The sequence below is a fragment of the Perca flavescens genome, chromosome 7, assembly GCF_004354835.1.
Source record: "Perca flavescens isolate YP-PL-M2 chromosome 7, PFLA_1.0, whole genome shotgun sequence".
NCBI lineage: Eukaryota > Metazoa > Chordata > Actinopteri > Perciformes > Percidae > Perca > Perca flavescens.
Genome location: NC_041337.1, coordinates 7,903,132 through 7,922,892, shown reverse-complemented (window position 1 = coordinate 7,922,892; position 19,761 = coordinate 7,903,132). Strand labels below are relative to the sequence as shown.

Sequence of the window (19,761 nt, the reverse complement as noted above, 5' to 3'; positions counted from 1 at the left end):
ATGTCAACATGTTAATGAGTGTGAGGATTCCTTTCCCACTCTGTTTTGGATACCAGTCTGAGTCTGAGGATGTGTTTGTCTCTCTCTATCCATCTGTCCGCATGTACAGTACACGTATGCCTTTCTCCAGGTTTCACCATGCCAACAGAAATAACTAGTGGGCCAACTTTAGGATTAGATCAGAGCATGACTCAGAGGTAATTACCAGAGATTTTTATCTGTCTTTTTGGCTGCTCCTACATTACTGTAGAAACACATTACTGAACAAGAGAGGAAGGAGCAGGAGGAGGAGAGCAAATTACATTATGCTCCTCTTTCATCTCTTACATCTTCTAAATGCTTTCTTGATCACATTCTCTCTCAGGTGAACTTTCCCTACGGCATATCCCTACAGCTAGTATTAACAGAGAGAAAAAAAAAAAAAAAAAGGCAACCTTTCAATTTCATCTAGTCTAAAGAAAGAATCTAAAATATGACCAGGATAACGTCCAAAACAGAAACTGTGCTTCCATGCAAACAAAAGAACGAATCCACTGATGACTGATGCAGAGACTAAAGAGGCAATACATTACTCTAGAACAAAACAGGGTCCGTTGAAATTATTACTATTAGCGTCTGTGTGCAGAAACGAGTAACGGGAAGACAGTCGGCTCGGTCTGGCCAGGCAGACGAGAGCGCAGCATTCTGAGGACAGGACATCAGGGAAACATCAACGATCCTGTCTGACAACCCCATTGGGGCTCGAGGAACAGGAAATTGAGATGGGTGGGTGGAAAGTGAGAGCGAGAGATAGAGCGAGGGAAAAGGACAGAGTGAGAAATCAGCAGAGGAAGACAGAGAGACATGGAGGAATGCAGCTACTCCTCCAAGCCTGAAGCCAAGTCTGCTCCTCTTCCCCCTCGTCTCAACCACAAGCCCAAGGATTCCTCTGGTTGGCTGGCATCTGGGCTGAATCTCCACGAGGAGGAGAGGAACGTCTGGGTGTTCCGCTCCCTGATTGATGATCCACAGACTCGAATCTGATCAGCGATTTGGAGGAACGCTCTGAAATAAGACAACATTAGGAACGGCTAAACAAATAACGGGTGGATTTATAGCGCTTTAATGGAAACCGCAGACTTGTGTCTGATGAATGGATCAACGGTCAAATGCCGTCTTCCCGGGTAATTGTTGTGTCCATCATCTCTAATTCAAAACATCTATTTAGTGCTCTATACGTCAAATAAATATGGTGGGTTAGTGGGAAAAACTGAAGCAGCACTACCTTCTCTACACACTGAGATTGAGGCTTTATAATAGTACAGCATTACAGTATCTCAATATTACAGTATCTCCTATTTATGAAGAGTGGGGTGACAAAGTCGCTCAGTCGACTACTTTGGCCCAGACAGAAATACCTAGGGCTGGGTATCATTCAAAATGTTGATACCGGTACCGATACCGGTTCCTTAAAGATACTTTTTTTTTTTTTTAAATAAATGACAATGACGGCACAAATCTTTTCATTTATTTTTCAGCTCCTACTACGTGAGTCTCTGTGTAACGTAGAGTTTTTCCTTGCTTGTCTCTACGACGTGCAACGTCAGACAGCCAGTCACAGACATTATTAGATCTTGGTAGAAGCATGCTGCGTGCTGATTGGATGAGATTTACTGCTTAGGCATTGCAATTGGGTACGGAATGACGAGGCATTCTTTGATACTCGATGCTTAAGAGGCAATTCGGTCGGTGACCAAAAAGTGTTGAATTCGGTACCTAGCCCCAGAAATACTTCAACAACTAATGGATGGATTGCAATACAATTTTATACAGACATTAATGGCTCCCAGAACCAAACATTTGGGGCAGTTAACACTAATACTGTATCTGAAGTCTCTTTTATATAGGCCTTAGTGGTCCCCTAATACTGTATCTGAAGTCTCTTTTATATAGGCCTTAGTGGTCCCCTAATACTGTATCTGAAGTCTCTTTTATATAGACCTTAGTGGTCCCCTAACAGTGTATCTGAAGTCTCTTTTATATAGACCTTAGTGGTCCCCTAATACTGTATCTGAAGTCTCTTTTATATAGACCTTAGTGGTCCCCTAATACTGTATCTGAAGTCTCTTTTATATAGACCTTAGTGGTCCCCTAACAGTGTATCTGAAGTCTCTTTTATATAGGCCTTAGTGGTCCCCTAATACTGTATCTGAAGTCTCTTTTATATAGACCTTAGTGGTCCCCTAATACTGTATCTGAAGTCTCTTTTATATAGACCTTAGTGGTCCCCTAATACTGTATCTGAAGTCTCTTTTATATAGACCTTAGTGGTCCCCTAATACTGTATCTGAAGTCTCTTTTATATAGACCTTAGTGGTCCCCTAATACTGTATCTGAAGTCTCTTTCCCGAAATTCAGCCTTGGTGCAGAATTACAGCCACTATAGCCAGTCCCACAATCAGCTTTCCTTAGTATGCAAGGTGGAGGGTGTGGCCTTGACCAACTGCCACTTCGCTTGTTTGCAAGCCATGATGTCTCTCTCTCTCTCTCTCTCTCTCTCTCATGGGTGGGCCAAATTCTCTGGGCGGGCAAAGCAGTGAAAGGGGAGGTAACCTTGCTCCTTATGACCTCATAAGGAGAAGATTCCAGATTGGTCCATCTGAGCTTTCATTTTATCAAAGGCAGAGCAGAATATCCAGGGCTTGGGTTACACCTATTGCCAATTTGAGCCACTGGGGGACCATAGGCAGGCTGGGGGAACTCATATTAATGTTAAAAAACCTCAAAGAGAAATTTTCATGCCATGGGACCTTTAAACTAAGAAGCCAAAAAGCCATATTCCATCAGGCCCCGATTATCGCGGGATACCAATGTCCGCCCAATAAATCAGTGCATCCCTAATTGTTTAAAAAAATAACTAAAAACTTTCACAGATCTGGCATCGTCATTATTGTAAACCGCATATGTTTCATGCGAGACAGCATGACAGGTGTAGCAACAGTAACTTAGGCGGACAACTACTGAAAAAAATCAAAGTGGCAACAAACACATTTTTGTCTACCAACGTATTTGACAAACTGCAGCTGCTACAGCACGATTCAAGAAAACAGAAACCCCATCAAAAACATCACCATGTTATCTTTTCTTCACCAAGTAGTTTGCATTCATTGTGGTAGATGGGGGAGAATGTCATACAGAATGTGTAAGTAAACAATTTGACGGTGTAAAAATAAGATTTCAATCTTCAGACTCTTCAGTGTAAAAACAACGATTTTTTTTTCTCAGCCATGAATTCTGTGAAGCACAGATCATATTGTTTTGTGGGACTTGGAACAGCTTTCCCTCTGATAAAAGAAACATTCCAACCTATTGTGGTTTGGAATTACAACAGTTAATGCTACGATTTTTTTTGTTTTTCAATCAGTGGTGGCGCCACTAAATTACACCTACACTCCTTCTCTATCAACATATAATGGAATGCATGAGAGAGAGAGAGAGAGAGAGAGAGAGAGAGAGAGAGAGAGAGAGAGAGAGAGAGAGAGAGAGAGAGAGAGAGCGCACCATGTTAACCAGCTGGTCCACTCTCACATACTGGAAAACTTTCCAAACATGGTCACTACCCCATCCCCATCCCCCGGCCTGCAGAAGCCATCATTGAAATGCAAGCTGCCTCCAAGAACAACAAACACCGGCGTTGTGTCAACAGCATGGCCGAGCAAAGCCCCCGCACTCAGATCCACAGCTGATACACCGGTGTCATCAGAGCAGCCTGCATTTCCACACGGTGGCAGAGTAAACAAGTCTGAAAGCCTAAGAGCGGAAAGGTGCGGGCCGAGTGTGGGGAACCGTGTGGAAGCAGATACCCATCATCTGCAGCAACTATCACACTGGCATATCGCAGAGTGGTCTAAAAAGAGGACTTCCCGCAGATGTGAGTGTATGGATACAGTTAGTAGGGAGGGAAAATAGTGGGTTTCTGGTTGTACGCGCCCACACAACCTCGGCTATAGGGGTTGGGCAGAGACTGTGTAGGGAACTAATGCAGGTCTGTTTGTATAACCTTGTGTCATCAGGCTAAAACCCCCAGCTCCCCACACGATGACAGAAAGCGTCTGACATCAGTAAAGACAACAACAGCCCGTGTATGCGTTTGGGCATGTTTAGCACTTTTTATGGATGCAAGTGCATATGCAAATGTTTTGTTGATGCATACAGATCAAACTGAGCAGGTTTGTTGTTGTTATTGAAATAAATGGCCGAAAAAATGACATGATGCAGTGCACACATAGTGTTGAGCTTAGCAGTGTTCTACCCCAACAACAAATTCTTTGTTTTGGATCTGTCCCTTTCGGGTAACCTTTTAGGGTTGTCATTATGGCAGGTACTAGACTGGTTTACCGGGTATAAAGCCTGACATCCGGTACCGGATGAACCTCCCCTTCCGCTATCTCCGCTGTCTTTTGCAAGGGTACCGTCACAGCGTCCGGGGGCTTAGAGCCCCCCAGGGTGGTTGTGATTGGTTTAAAGAAATACCAGCAAGCCAGAACGTCTTTTTACCCTATTCCAGAAATGGTAACTCTTGCAGCCAGACCATACCATTGCCGACACAGCGCTGTGGAGGTCTGGCAATGCAAGACTACTCAGGTACTATCTGCAGACAATAACCAAGGTCCGACTCGGATTAGAAGACTACAGCTTAGGTTCCTGCCCCAACTCCCTACTTCAGAGCTGGTACTGTCAAATGGCCCTAAACTATTGGGGGTGAGTTCAAAGGACTGGTCAAACGTCAGCCTTGAGACTGCTGCAAGAGTTCATATTTCCCACTGCTAGAAAACACTTGTTAGTACCATTCATTTAACGACCTGGGAGCGGAATCTCATTTGGGGGCAGTGGAAACAAGTTGTGAACACAACATGCCAAGTTTGAAATTGATATAGAGAACCATATTTCCTTCAGGAGTCACTACCAACTCACGAGGGACTTAACTGTCTCTTTAAGCTGCTAAATGCTCCACTATGTTCACCAGCTAGCGTCCAACTGTGTCTGCCAGCTGTTTGGTGATGAGCAGGAAGTGTTGAGTCAGGTTGTAGAGCCTTTTCACTGAAAACAGCTGCTTGCTGTGGGCGAAAATGATGCCATGAGAGCGGGGACAGTGCCCAAAACATTAAAGTTGTGGGGTGGACAGCTAAGCAATAATATAACACTAGAATAGGTCTACAGCACATGCTAGGGACTCTGTGAGGCTGTACAGTACATAGCTAAATGTGTCGACAAAATGTCAACATTAGAGCTACACTGATAAATCTGCAGGGCTGACTCCCTACACCCTTCCACCCAGTCACCAAGTAACAAGACAGTGCAGTACAGAAACACCACCATACGTTAGCGTTAGGTTAGAGGCCGTCTTCATTGCATAGTTTGACCGACCGACCGACCGACAGACCGACCCGGTCATCCATAGAGCCACACCAGCAAGGTATCTTGCCTCCCTGCCATTTGCAATCGCCCTTTCCACTTCTGCTTTCCAACGTTCATTCAATCATCGGACGCACAACAAGAAATTATGGAGATAATGATCCCTTCGGTGGTGTTGTCTCGTGTACAATCGTCAGTTCTTCGGATGCAGCGGAAACACAAAATCTGTGTGCTAATATGCTAAAGGAACAGATTCAGTCCCTGCACCGAGGTCCTGTGGCTCATTGCTCCTCTTAAGTAGGGCTGCAACTACCAATTATTTTCATGACCAAACCCATCAAATTCTCACATTAGTGAATCGGGGGAAACAGCAAACGTAACGTGGCAACAGAAAAAAAGTTGAAAAATAGCTGATAATTCTCTGTCGATCGACTAATCGAATAACTAAATCGTTGCCGTTCTAAATGTAATTTACACCGACCAAGTTACCGCACACATTATTCTGCTGGTGGTCTGCATCTTCCAGATCAGAGGCCTTGGCACAGTGACTGGTCCTTTGTTTTATCCTAAATTGACCCTCTTAGAATAAACAGGTCCACAGGAGCGGCACTGAAAAACGGTTAGTAGGACTGCTGCATCACAAGAGGAAGAGGAAGAGCGCTGTTCCCAGGACCGGGTCCCGGGGCATACCAGGACAGAGGAAACGCTGCCATTCCAGTCTCCTGAGCAGTTTTATTGCTTCTTTGTGTTCAATAGTGTGTGTGGCTTTATTAACGTGTTATGTACATGAACAGACCGTAAGTCAATACACTCGTCTGACACAGAGGGGTCACGGGTGAGCTGAGAAAACCATTCAGACACTGATGGCTTCTGAATCATATCCATCTCTTTGGTCCTCTATCACGACTACGACACCCATCCATCCACCTTCCCATTTCCAACCCTTCTCCCCTACCTCCTTCTTCACTTCCCTGTCCTAACACAGGGTCATGATCTTTTTCTTTTGTAGGATTCTGTTTGTTTTTCAGGACATGAGGGTTTTCCTGCTTTTTTTTCCTGTGTTTTTTTATATTCTGAATAGCTTCCCTTGATTTTTCTACCTCCCGACTTTCACGCTCCCATCTACCCCATAACTAAGCCTCGATCTCTCTTTGTCCCACAGCCTAGCAACCGCTGTGTGTACCGGATGAAAAACAACCGTGCTACCAAGCATATGCATGCTGTACGTTCATAGAGACCCTTATCTTCAGAGGAATGAGAGAGAGAAAGCAAGAGGTCATGTCAGGGCCAGGAATTGCAGTGGGGTCAAAACAGATCTTAAGATTATGAACACGCAAAAAAACAACACATACCTTGCATACAAAACTTTCACACTTATCACATGCACAAATTCCCTGGCAAACTTTTTAAAACCAGCTAATTTAACATGTCAAACCTCGACTTTCCCTTTATTTGGCATTTTCTCATTGGGATTTTGGCAAGAATTAAAACAATGTGCAGGGAACTGGGACAGTGTTTGGAAGGTGTGATGTTAACCATGCGTGTGTGCAACTGAGGCTGATGGGAATGCCATCCGTTTTGCAGGTATTTGGTGCTAGAGGAAACATTGGGGAAATTGAATGTCTGAACAAAAATTTGGTGCCAATCCATGAAGTAGACTGTTGAGATACTTCACTGGATAACTGAAAACTGCTGACGGTGCTGGATGTAAAGTCAGAGGCTCACCAAAGTAAGCTTTGTCATCTGGGGACTATGAACGTATGTACAAACTTTGACACCAATCCATCCAATATTTGTTATGATATTTCAGTCGGGACCAACTCTTCTTGAGAGGTGATTGGCGACAGCGGATGTTGAGATGAGAAGAGAGGGCGAGTTGGCAAAGGGGACGAAAGAGATTTGTAAAGTGAAGAAGATTGAGTACAAGGTTGAGCCTGAAGTCAGCAACCACAATATACAGCAAACGAGAGAGACAGAAAGGCAGAATCTGGCAGTCTGTGGGGCATTAATGGTGGATTTGTGTTTATGTTCAGGCCTCCTTACCCCGGGACGTTGTGTGAAAAAGACCAGCATGCAAACTTGCGACTGCTGTTGAGTAAACATTCATTACCCAAGCCCTTCAATTTGCTACTTTATCACCTCTCCTGGACTTAAGCTTAATGTCTTTATAATGAAACCCAGATGCAGAGAGAGAAATAGTGGAGCTAAAAGAAAGGAGAGAGGAACTATGAGGAGGTAATGGGACAGGAGTTATTGCCACTCAACTTCTTCCCTTATGGTAGCATCGTGTGTGTGTGTGTGTGTGTGTGTGTGTGTGTGTGTGTGTGTGTGTGTGTGTGTGTGTGTGTGTGTGTGTGTGTGTGTGTGTGTGTTGAGAGCATGTGTGTGCACAATTCAGCTCCATCAGAGGGTATACTAGTTTTTGCTCTCAATTCACAGAAAAATAATTCAGTGCATATAATAGATGTAGATTTGTGATTTAAAAGCTTAAAAGTTTAAAATTCACTTTTTTGCTGAAAAATCAGTATAATTAATATAAAATAATATAAATAATATATCTCCCTGCTAATTATTTTTCGAATTGTGTACACTACCAAAAACGAGACATTCAAGTTTTTGTGCAGAGACAGCACAAACAAAGCATGTCCTTCAGGGGGGTGCGAATTTTTGGTGCCTAGTGTCAGTACGATCATTTGTGTTGGCAGGCACACAAAATAATAATTCTTGATAATCATAATTTCTACAGCCACAAGGCACAGTTCCATCTATGATTTCAGCACGGTACATTAGTTACTCTGATCTCCGTGATTCAAATCATAACAGACTACCCCACGTGTTACAAGTAGGGATAGGCCGTTTTTTGGCATTTTGCAGATTATCTGTATCAGCGTTTTATTTGCCTGATAACCGATAAAGTTACCGTAATGGATTAAAAGTGGTCTACTTTGGCTCGGCTACAGCTCTGTGTCTGTCTCTCTGCTTCAGTTTCACTCACCACTGAGTCTGACTTCATGTCCCGCCCACAACACTATCATCTGACTATCTTTTTACTGGGTATTATGTTGAAAGTGTTATGTTCTAATTTATTAAATAATTGCTAAAAGCATTTAAACTAAGTTTTGTGTAGGAATTTGTAATATTCCAAAATCATTTTGACTTAAAGATTTTAATTTTCACTGTAAATGCATATCAGTTATTGGTTATATATCTACTAATAAATCGGTATCGGCCTTGAAAACCAGTACCGGTTGATCCCTAGTTACAAGACTACCCCCGCTTCTGTGAGTTTCAACCAGAGCTGAACCGATATGTGATTTCAGAGACCGATACCGATTTCAGAGAGGAAAAATTCACCAATTATCGATATGGCGGCCGATATAGTGAGCTGGAATGAAAATAGACTGACTATGCAAAGGTACTCAGAAGGCTGCTTTCCTAAACAAATAACTTGAACACTAAGAAAATAAAAGAAATATTTTATGAGGACTGTGGTTAACTGCTCCTCAGATCTCTGCAGGGTAAATCCAGACAGCTAGCTAGACTATCTGTCCGTTTTCTGTTGCACGACTAAAGGCGCTGACACACTTAGCCGATTATCAGTCTGGTGAGGTCAGTGATGCAAATCTGTTCGGTGTGTCCCATGCCGTCGTCAGTCTGGGGGGCTGTCAGCGTTCATTTTGGCCGACCTGACATGTTCAGTCGCCGGCAGGGCAGTCGGGACTCACCCGGAAATGGCGAGCGGAATGAGCGTGACTAGAGTCTTCAAAATCTGATGAAAATCTTTTAAACTGACCTTTGTTGAGCTGACATGAAGACAGATTCAGCAACTGCACGGCCTATTTCTCGCTTAAAATGTTTTCAGAAACATGTTTCAGTGAACTATTTTAGTACAATATGAGATCGTATTCTCGGCCGCCATGACAGTCTTTGCTTTGAATTTCCAGAGAAAACAAACCCATGTGACGCGTTCGTCCAATCAGCTGCCGGTTTTCATTTCCTGGGCAACAATACAGATTAGCGCCGCCTGCTGTTATAGAGATGTATTACGTCTCGTCTCGTCTTTTTGGTGTGCTCTGTGGCACTTTTTGGACCAACACGGGGAGACTGATCATTTCGACTGGCTTTTATGTCAACGGTCAGCTGTCGGCTATGTGTGTAAGCAGCTTAAAACAACCTTTGAACGTACACGTGTTCCACCAAAACAAGTTCCGTCCCGAGGCTATTTTGCAGAGGCACCGTTGTTCCGTCCGGTGCTTAGCGCCGCCCAAGACGATTGTGATTGGTTTAAAAGAAATGACAATAAACCAGAGCATGTGTTCTCCCATCCCGGAATGCTGTGTGGAGTAACCAGCCCCTCCTCCGCCGCGCTGTGGAGGAAGGTCTGGCAATGCGAGACTCTCCTTTCCTCCACTTTCCACGTGAGGACAAACAACAGCACAATGGTACTCCCAAAAATAATAAATTCTATGTGAGTGAAGAAACATTTTGTACCGACCTTCGAAGGATAACTATCCTACGTGCTCCTGTCAGTAGTGCACCACGGATATTGATAGCATGTCTTCTTAGCAACAACGGCTCTCAGTCAACAGCTGCCAAGGGAAATGCCCACCCAGAAGCGGTTTCCACAAATATGTCCAAAAAAGGTTTTATCCTCTTTTGAAAAAAATGGAAAAATATGCACAGTAGCCACAGCATTATAGTTTAATTTTCCTTGAACAGAAAGTTGAACTTTAAGGGTGGAATATGTGCAACGCTGCCATCGCCAGAGCGGTGGTTTGGCAAGCAACATATCTATGAAGATGGTTAATTAGTACGAGCACCGATTCACTGCTGCGTCTTATTGTGTAAATATCAGGTGGGAGATATCAATGACTTTGCAAAAAGCCAACAACCCTAACAATATATTTACCAATATTTGCAAATGACATGTCATTCAGTGACCTGCGCATCCCTCTGATCCGTTTTATATAAATAGCCTCGGAGACCTTCAGAGATGTTTCATATTTTATTTTTGTTATTAAAAAGGAGCAGAGTTTTGACCCTGGGGGAGACAGTGCTGGCAGGCTTTCCACAGGCCTTGGCTTTGGCAGTCACTAATATTTCACATTCACAACACTTTCGAGGCTGAGTTTACAGGGAGCAAAACACTCACAAATCATGAACTCATACTGTCGAAGAAACAGTTCCTGAGTCAGAAGAATAATATTAGGTAAAATGTTATGTGAGAGAATCCATCTATCAGAAAGCAGACATTCGTACAAGTTTAGTCCTGCCCTTTATAAGCTTAGTAAGGAGGATTCAAGATGGCCCTGCAAGATCCTAAACTATTACTGCTTATACTTTACATCCTTGCAGCGGTCTATTGAAATGGCTTGATATATTAACCATTGTTAAAATGATTCTCTGCATCTCCTAATGTGCATCATTTTCACTCAGTTCCCACACATCTACAGGTTTGTCTGTTTCGTTCTTCAAAGCAATTCAACACGGTAATAGTCACTGCAGAGCTGCAGTGCCGATGCTGAAATGGGAACCGCATGTGCATTCTTTGGAAAAAGAAATAAGGGTTCAAGTAAGAGCTGTTAAAATGTCTCTAATTGTGTTTTCCTCTTGGAGGTGTTTCATCTACCCAAAAAGTGGGCCGTTACATCCAAAGAGAATGGCAGAGCTGCTGGATAATGGGAAAGAAAATAAAGCTTTTGACAGTATCACCGTGTTTACCACGAGTAGAACCGATATCACAAAGTCCATGTTCTCTAAATCAAAGACCGGCTTGGACCCAACATTTAAAATGACAAAAGCGCTGCTTCTCCACCATCAGGACAAGTTTACAACATTCTTAAGACAGACCCTGAGGAACATTTTGCACATGCCAATTACTCGCCTCATTCCCAATTCAAAGTTTTTGTCAAAGTTTTCCATCATTAGCATGTTTTGAGCTCAACGACTTGTTATACTATGGGGACCAGAGGGGGAGAATGGAAGATCAGCAAATGGGAGGCTTATTCTTGCAGTCCACATTCCACGAGTTCTTTGAGCTACAATGCCTAATGTAAAACAGTGTAGAAAAATGGGGGAAAAGGACCAAAAGTACAAAAGAATGTGCTTCTCTGTTGAGTTAAAGTGTGAGAGTGTGTGTGTGTGTGTGTATAAAGTTGTCAAAAGTTGTTCTTTTCTTAGAAAGCTCACCCTCCTTGCCAGGCCCAGAGCAATGTAGCACTTCTCTCCAGCATCAACGATCTCTACTTCATAGTAGTGGCAGCGGGTGGTTAGTGGCTGGCGGGCCTGGGCCAAACCCACGTCCATGATGCTCTTTCCTTTGCCAACATACTCCAAGAGCTGAGGGAGGGGAGAAACAGAGGGGGAGGGAAACAAACATGGGGGTTAATAAGAAGTAAACTATATAAAAAGGGGGCTAATTAAAAACAAACATGATAAGTTCTGAAATTACAGTATAAAGGACCATCTTTTTGCTTTATTAATGGAAAGAATTTGACTGCGTCTTTGAGAGAGGCCATTCAAAACCGCTATAAAACACTTTTGCCCTCAGACGTGGCGGGACGACACATCGTACAAAATAGTTTGTTTGAAGCACACCTCAGCCTTAACTTTCCAAGTAAACACAGTAACTGCGGTTATTTCATTTCATTTTTATACTTTCCTTCGGTTAGTCAGGCGAACCGGGCCCATAAGGGCCGGCAGTGACGTAAGTCTTTGGAAAGTGGGAAAGTTGAGATGGAGACAAAAGATTGAAGACACAGCAAATCAAGCTTGGGCAGGAACCCTGGGCTCAATGTTGCTCCAGAAGCAAAAGACTTAACCACGCAACTAGCTTTTGCAACGGTGTCCTCCGTGAGTGGGCACCATGACAGATTGACACTTCCAAACCCAGTCAAACCCTCACTGAACCGCCCACGGTGACTACAAGTATCAACAGCCACTCAGAGATTGCATTTAAAGTACCTGGGGATAATGCAATTACTTTCAGGTCTATTTTGGTCTTAAGCATCTAAACAGGTGAAGATGGGTGGGTACAAGTAAGTAGGTGGGCAGCTAGGCAACGACAAAGCCTTTAGGCTGAGCAGTGTTTCCATGCCATGTGAGTGCAATGTGTGTGATTGCGTGAGTACGTGCACAATGAAGAATACGCCCCCAGTGTGAAAGGCTAGCATGACAGAGAAGGTGGGGGTGGACAGCATCACTTCTGTATTAAGCCTTTGTGTTTAAGTGCTTGAGTGTGTGCATTTGTGCGTGTCTTTCACTAGCCAGCCACTTGAAGGACACGCCTACGTAAACAAAAGTCAAGAGTCTCAATTAAGTTACTACCATTTTCCCCTTTTTGTCATTTTTCCCTGTTGCTTAGTAATACATTAAACTGAATATGACTCAAAAAGGAAGCTGAGGCGGTCAAAAAGTTGAATTTCAGTCTCTAAGCTTAATAAAGGGTTAAACTGAGTTGCTGAGAACAGTTCAAGTGTAGCTGTATGTTGAACAAGATTCATTTTATACACATTTTTTATATACTATATATATTTATATATGCTGCATTCATTCTTAATTAAGCGCAAACTTTGGTTAATTTAAAGGGATTGTTGGAAAATATATTCAAACCATGCCCATACTGAGGAAAAGACATTTTTGTAACTCAAAAAAAAAAAACATTGCATCATAAATTCAGCACAGCATCAATGGCACCATGGACCTTTGTTTGCTACCTAACTCCCCCCTCTTTTCCTGGTCTTTCTCTACCATGGATTAAAAATTACCAAAAATGAAGCGAGGCCCCAATCGAAAAACACGCACAACAGAACTCCTAGGGTTTGAACCACTCCACATGGTACCTTTGAGAAAAACATTTCACTAACATCAAACAGCAGCTAAACTGAAGTGTTTCTCAGGGAAATTGGTGCAGGCAGACAACATGAGGGGATCACACCACATGAACAACAGTACAGAGACTGAGTTGGCCTTCCGGGATTATTAAACTAATGCCTGTGTCTACAGTTACACAATTCCATCAGCTACTAGTTGTCAGTCTGGCTGCATAAAGCTGCTGTTGAAATAGTCACAATTGGGCCATGACCACAATATACATACAATGTAAAAATGCTGGTAGACCTCTGCAGCAATAATTTAACCATTGTGTTGTCCTCCCGGGTCAAAAAGATTAACACTTTTTTTTTTTTTTACCTTTTTTTCGACATTTGCATCGCTTTTTCCAACGTCTTTTGTTTTGTATTCACTAACACCAACCTACTACCACTAGTTTTACACTACTTTTTGGAATTCATGGTCAATAAACCTCATTTATATAGAATTATACCTACTATTTGAGTTAAAAAAGCAGAAATTATGAATTATTTTGACTAATAGTTAAGATCAAAGGAACGTATGTAGTGGATGAGTTTAGTCAGGATACTGATTTGAAACCATTTCATTTTTCTCCTGAAATTCAATGAGAGTGATCCATCCTTTTTTTGTGGTAATTTGGTTAAAAAGAAACCCATATTTCTAATATAGACATTTTTAAAAAAGGGGTCAAATTTGACCTAAGGACAACAGGAGGGTTAACATTTACGCTGTTAAACTGAAGGAATTCTGTAATGTTTGCATTACAGCACTCTGTAATTGTAGATTTTTCACCATAATGAGTGCCAAGTGCCTAGCCTGGTTGACACCAGACCCACTCTCAGTTGTAAGTGAGAGTGGGTCTAGGCAAGCTTCATTCACAGCGCATTTCCAAAGGGGCACCGCTCAAATGACTCTGTACGCAATTGGATAGTCCTTCAACCAATCAGACCAGCGATCCGGAGGACGTAGCGACAGCAGCATCAACAGGTTGCTGCCCTTCGGTGGCCGTCATGTTGAATGTAAACAAAAAGTTGCTCGCCGTCACTGCGCTATCGTCATCGTGTAAAGCCCGCCTCAACGGTTGGGATTGGTGTCTCGATTTTGAAAAAATTGGAAATGGCCAGAATTACTTGCAGAGAAAATCTCAAATTTGCCGGAAGTTCGTCAGGGTTTTCCCAGACCACCAAGTGCCATAAGTGCCAACTTCTCCCTAGTGTCTTATTGCAAAGTGCTGTTGCTGTGCACTTTAACACTTACGGAGACAAACGAAAATCTCTTCTAATTAACTGCTCCCACAGATAAAGTTACAGAGCCTTCAGCATTATTCTCCACCTTCTTTATTACAAGACATGTTTCCATTCAGTTGTCAAGTGAACTTTAAGCTTGACAACTTTTGAAATGTGAATTAGTGAATTTTCCATCAACTGGTTTGTAGCAAACAGTGTTGTGTCATCAGAAGTTGGCACTATAGGCTACGCGTGGCTATAATCTGCCAGTAAACCGAGTAGAAGAAGTAGAGGTTGTGAACCGGAAACAAACAAGTTGCCTTGGCCGCATCTACCATCTACGAGAGAAGTCTTCAGGAATCAAAAGTAGGGCTGCAACAACGAATCGATAAAAATCGATAAAATTCGATTACTAAAAAAGTTGGCAACGAATTTAATTATCGATTGGTTGTGTCGCGCAACTATTGCGCCACCTAGTTGCGGAGATAAAAAAAAAAATTGAGTTGATTGCAGAGCGGAGCAGCGCGGAGCGAAAGAAAAGAAAAAAGAGCAGAGCGGCGGTAGAGGAAATACAGAGAGAGACCGGAGAGACCCGTAACGTTGTTCGGCGGAGGCAGAGAAATCAGTACGACCTAAGTCATCCAAGGTGTGGGAGCATTTCACACTAAATAAATCAAAAACGTGTTAATTGCAAGATAAGCAAAAGCGAGACGGCATGGCACGGGCGCACCACGGTGATGAGTCAGCACCTAAAACGTAAACATGTTGGAGTCCTTGTATGGAGCTAAATCAGGGCCAAATGTTTTGTTCATTTGAATGACTGAATGCTTTCTATCCACTATATACATGTGATTTTTACTTAACAAACTGATGCCAGTGACAAAGTTCCATTTAAAAAAATGTTTTGGACAACAAATGGTACCAATTACACTATAAGAGCAATAAACTGTGCCAGATTTTACAGTTCGGCAGGAACAATGACTTCTCCCCCTTCCATGTATGACTTATAGCACCACAGTATTCACTGGCACCAGCCAACAGGTAAGACATGTGAAAGATATACATTTTTGAATAGATACTTTGCGATGTTATCCCCTCAGTGGCATTTTTTTTCTCTGAGTTGAAGCCACGCCCCACACGCCAAATCAGGGCCAAAAGCCTCAAACCGAAAAAAAATTATCTGAAAGTGAAAAACAGATGTGAAACCGAAAAAAAAAAATTGAAACCGAAAAAAAAAGATTTGAAGCCCAAAAAAAAAAAGATTTGAAGCCCTAAAAAAAAGATTTGAAGCCGTAAAAAAAATAAGTTCTGAATCTGAAAGCATGAAATGTGGAACTGAAAACAAATATAAAAGTGAAAAATGAAAATTTATAATTTATTCAAAATAATTCCAGAATTGAATCTATATTTTATTCTATAAACTTATCTACTATAAACTGAAAAGAAAACTTGGTACACTTATTTTTAGTTTGAATACATGGTTTTATTTTTTCCAAGTTTTGACCAAAAGTTAAATTTTCAATTTCAAGCTTTATTTTTTCAACTATATATATTTTTTTCAAATGAACAAAACATTTGGCCCTGATTTAGCTCCATATACTTGATGAGGAGGAAGGGAGTTCAACAGCAGGGTAAAGTCACTACACTATCCTACTTCTGTTCCGTTCTGAAGTGAGGAACTAACGTCCCTCCAGTAGCTCTTCTGGTGCTGCTGTTTACTCGTTATCCAGCAGACTAGCATGACAAGCTAGCGTTAGCTCGGTAATAACAGTAATAAAGCAGGGGTGGTATAGTTTGCAAGACTAAAGACATGGTTTTATTCACTCGCCTTTTTTGGCCCATTTATTTTTCAATCTGTTGTCATGTATATATTATGTGCTTTGTCCCATATCAGTTATTGTTGACAAATACATTAGTGTGTGGTGTATAAATGAACTTAACTTGCACTTACTACAATGATGGTAATAATTTAATGAATAAGTGTCTGTCTGTCTGTCTGTCTGTCTGTCTGCCTGCTATTTGGGTTACTTACCTTTACACAACTATTAACTAAAACAACAAGTATGTATGTATTGAGTTGATGTAAATCAATGCTTTTGTTTTTTTTATCCGATTCATCGATTAATCGAAAAAATAATCGACAGATTGATTATTAAAATAATCGTTAGTTGCAGCCCTAATCAAAAGTTATTCGGCAAAGGCGTTTCCATATCCCATTTAAACCACCAATCTTTTTTTTGACAGAGGCCAAAAACACCTAAAGCAAGAATAAAAACGGTTGTTTTTTTGCGCAATTCAGGAAGCTTAATCAAATGTTGCCCTTTCCATACAACGCTTTTCTAATGCAATACTTTAAAAACGTGCATGCACTTTCATGTCTGGACAACAACAGTTTTGGGAGATGAGGATAACAGTTTCGGTGTGATGAGCATTTAACCGCACCTTCTTTTTGCTTCTTGCTGCTGAGTAATGGAAGGAGGAGAGAGACGCGAGGGCAGGAACAAGAGAGACGTAGCCTTGAGCAAAGCATGCCTCACTGAGATATCTGACAATCACCTGCTCTCTCTCTCTCACTGCTATAATTCGGAGTGTTGAGAATGGTACTGGTGGTGTGCAATGCCGTATTTGTTGAGCTGCTGCCTGGGAAACCGACGTAACGCCCAGCGAATGGTCCTGCCAATTTCCTGTCACACCTAATGTGGGAACTTAAAGAAAGGTGAAACTGAAATTAAGAGAACTCTTCTTTAGAACGTACTTCACACTTGTCAACCAAACTGATCTGATTAGACATCACGCAACATCTGTTAAGTCCATATAACTCAGCTACTTACTCATGTCTTTAATGCATTTATATTGTTAATACATTTTGTTTTCTTTTGGATTCGCTTCTTTGTGTAATTGTTTTTACTTGTAGTCCTTGTAAAAGTTTTTTTTTTTGTCTCCTCCTGGTCCTTTTCGTCTTCAGTGTTATTTATTCTCTATAAATAAATCCTTACAGTTTGTGTTCCTAAAAAAAAAAAAAGGAAAAAAAAAAGAAATATTGACATTAAACTGTGAATGATCTGAACCAAATGTGCCACTTTAATTTAGCAAATATATGAGCTGGCCTTGTCCTTGTCCAGAGGCTGCAATACCCTGCTCTAATTCATCGCTCACTTGGGTTGGATGCCCTCCAGTAGCTAAATCCGACTTGTCCATCAGTCACTTTTTTGTGCATAAGGCGACCAAGATGAATATCCTGATGGACTGAACACCACCATCATAATGCCACAGCTGGTTACAGCCACTCTGTCATTGCTGCTATTTTTTTAATGGGCTGGCAGCAAACCGGTGACGTTTGTACTGAATACACCAACTCGTGCTGAACGGTGTTAAAATGACTCTACCTAAACCACGCAATGAGATTGTTTATATTACTGTGAAGCAACACTACATTAGCTTGTTCTTTGGAGTTGTAAATCATCCTTACAAAACCGCTACAACTCACTCGCCGCTTATTCATTAAAAGTTCTAATTTTTTTGAAATGGCATAATTGCTCACATGTTCAAACGCAACCCAAACGAAGCATTAAATACCATACATGCATTTACTTTTCATTGCGAACAAAATCTGTGTCATTTCAAAATTCACAATAAATCACTCGTTTTAACAACTTCCTTGTTGGAGCGTGTAATGTGTCGGGTGACAATTGCTTTGCTGAAGGACCGACCTTGTTTGACTGGGTTAGGAAGTTCAAAGAGGCACTTAACACCAAAACAATATGCAAAATATAAAAACACAACCTGTAATTACCATAGAACTGACACAGTAAGTGAGGTGGAGTAAGGTGAACAAGTACTGTTAAAAGACAAGATGGTATTTGCCTGGATGCGTGCAACATGCCTTACGGCGACATCCCCAACTGCAGCAACACTGATTAAACTTCTGCAAGATATGAAGTGACTGCCTTTATGTTCTGACAGTGATCTGGTATGATACCCTGGCAATAACATTTAAATACCATGCAACCGCCACAAGTTATTTCCCCGAAACAACGCCCTTAAACAATAGACACGCAAAGTCACTCTGCAGGTTTAATCAATCGTCCCTCTGAGATTTCCAAAACCTGTAAGAACCAAGGACCCTTCGCTGACGCCTCATCACTCACTGGCCATGTGGAGCTTTTCATCACCTTTTAATACACTCCATTTATTATCACCATTACCACTGCTGGGAAGATGTTGCCCAAATTAACTTGCGGCTCCAATGCCAGCACAACACCAGTGCTGAATTATTTGGACAGTCGCAAAGCGTTACAGTTTTACAGGAAGGTTGCCACCTTCGAAAAAAAAAAAAAAAAAAAAAAGCACCAGAGAGGGGATGCCATGCCATAAAAAGATGGAAAGTCATATAGACTAATATATTCATGGTTTTTATGCTTTATGATGCCAAACTAGTGTTGTATGTTAAAACAAGTTCACGTAGTACGTTTCGGTACTAGACCATCTTCAGGCAAAATACCGAAACGTTGCCTACTATTAAACTAAAAACGTAATACATTTTTTTGCAAGTTAGGAGTTTCTTTGCTACCTGAGCCAAAGTCGCAATTTGTCAACAAAGTCTCAGAGGTCCAGATTTTCTAACATAAAGGGCTTGTATCTGCACTCACAACATAGCATGTGGGTCTGCCCTCCAGGGACATGTGAAGTGCACATGTGAATAGGAGGTCAGTAAGCGCCGATCAGTGGTGGGATTTAAAAAAAAAAAGGTGCCCTGTGGGTTTTTTTGTAAACAATGTCTTCACATTCAGTGTTACTCGCGATAAAAGTAATGACACAAGGCAAAATGTTGTAAGTTACCAAATATAACTTATTATACGAGTATGTGTGTAGACCATTGTCACTACTGTATATCACAAAGTAAATACATTAATTTAAACAGTTACTGATACACCATTTTCCGCAGATTTAAAAAAATAAATAAAAATGTAATCAAACTCAGAATGTTAACCCACACCACAAGCAGAAAAACACTCCGCTAAATTCTGCAGCTTTTCATTCTAGATCACTGCTGAAAATTGGAGGGATACAAAAAAAAAAAATCTGCAGATTCCTTTTGGGCCTGCAGATCATGTACAATACATGGATCTAATGTTGGTGAAACCTGGCGCTCAACTTTAAATCCCGGTAGGACTCCTGCAGAGTCTAGAAATCAGGCTTCACTCCGGTGATCTTGTCTCTGCCACAACCAGCTGGCATCCACTTAGTCCATTGACTTTCCTTGCTTTAAGTCATTCATAGTTTCCTCTTT

General features: G+C 41.7%; 1 protein-coding gene across 5 annotated transcripts in view; it reads right to left on the bottom strand.

Annotated features, from left to right (window-relative positions):
* spryd3 (SPRY domain containing 3) overlaps window positions 1-19,761 on the bottom strand; it is a 63,827-nt gene that overhangs the window by 16,488 nt on the left and 27,578 nt on the right. For all 5 annotated transcript variants that reach the window (XM_028581883.1, XM_028581881.1, XM_028581882.1 and 2 more), the window contains one exon: window positions 11,584-11,733. In XM_028581883.1, the coding sequence (XP_028437684.1) occupies window positions 11,584-11,733 (150 nt within the window). The remainder of the gene's footprint in view (window positions 1-11,583; window positions 11,734-19,761) is intronic.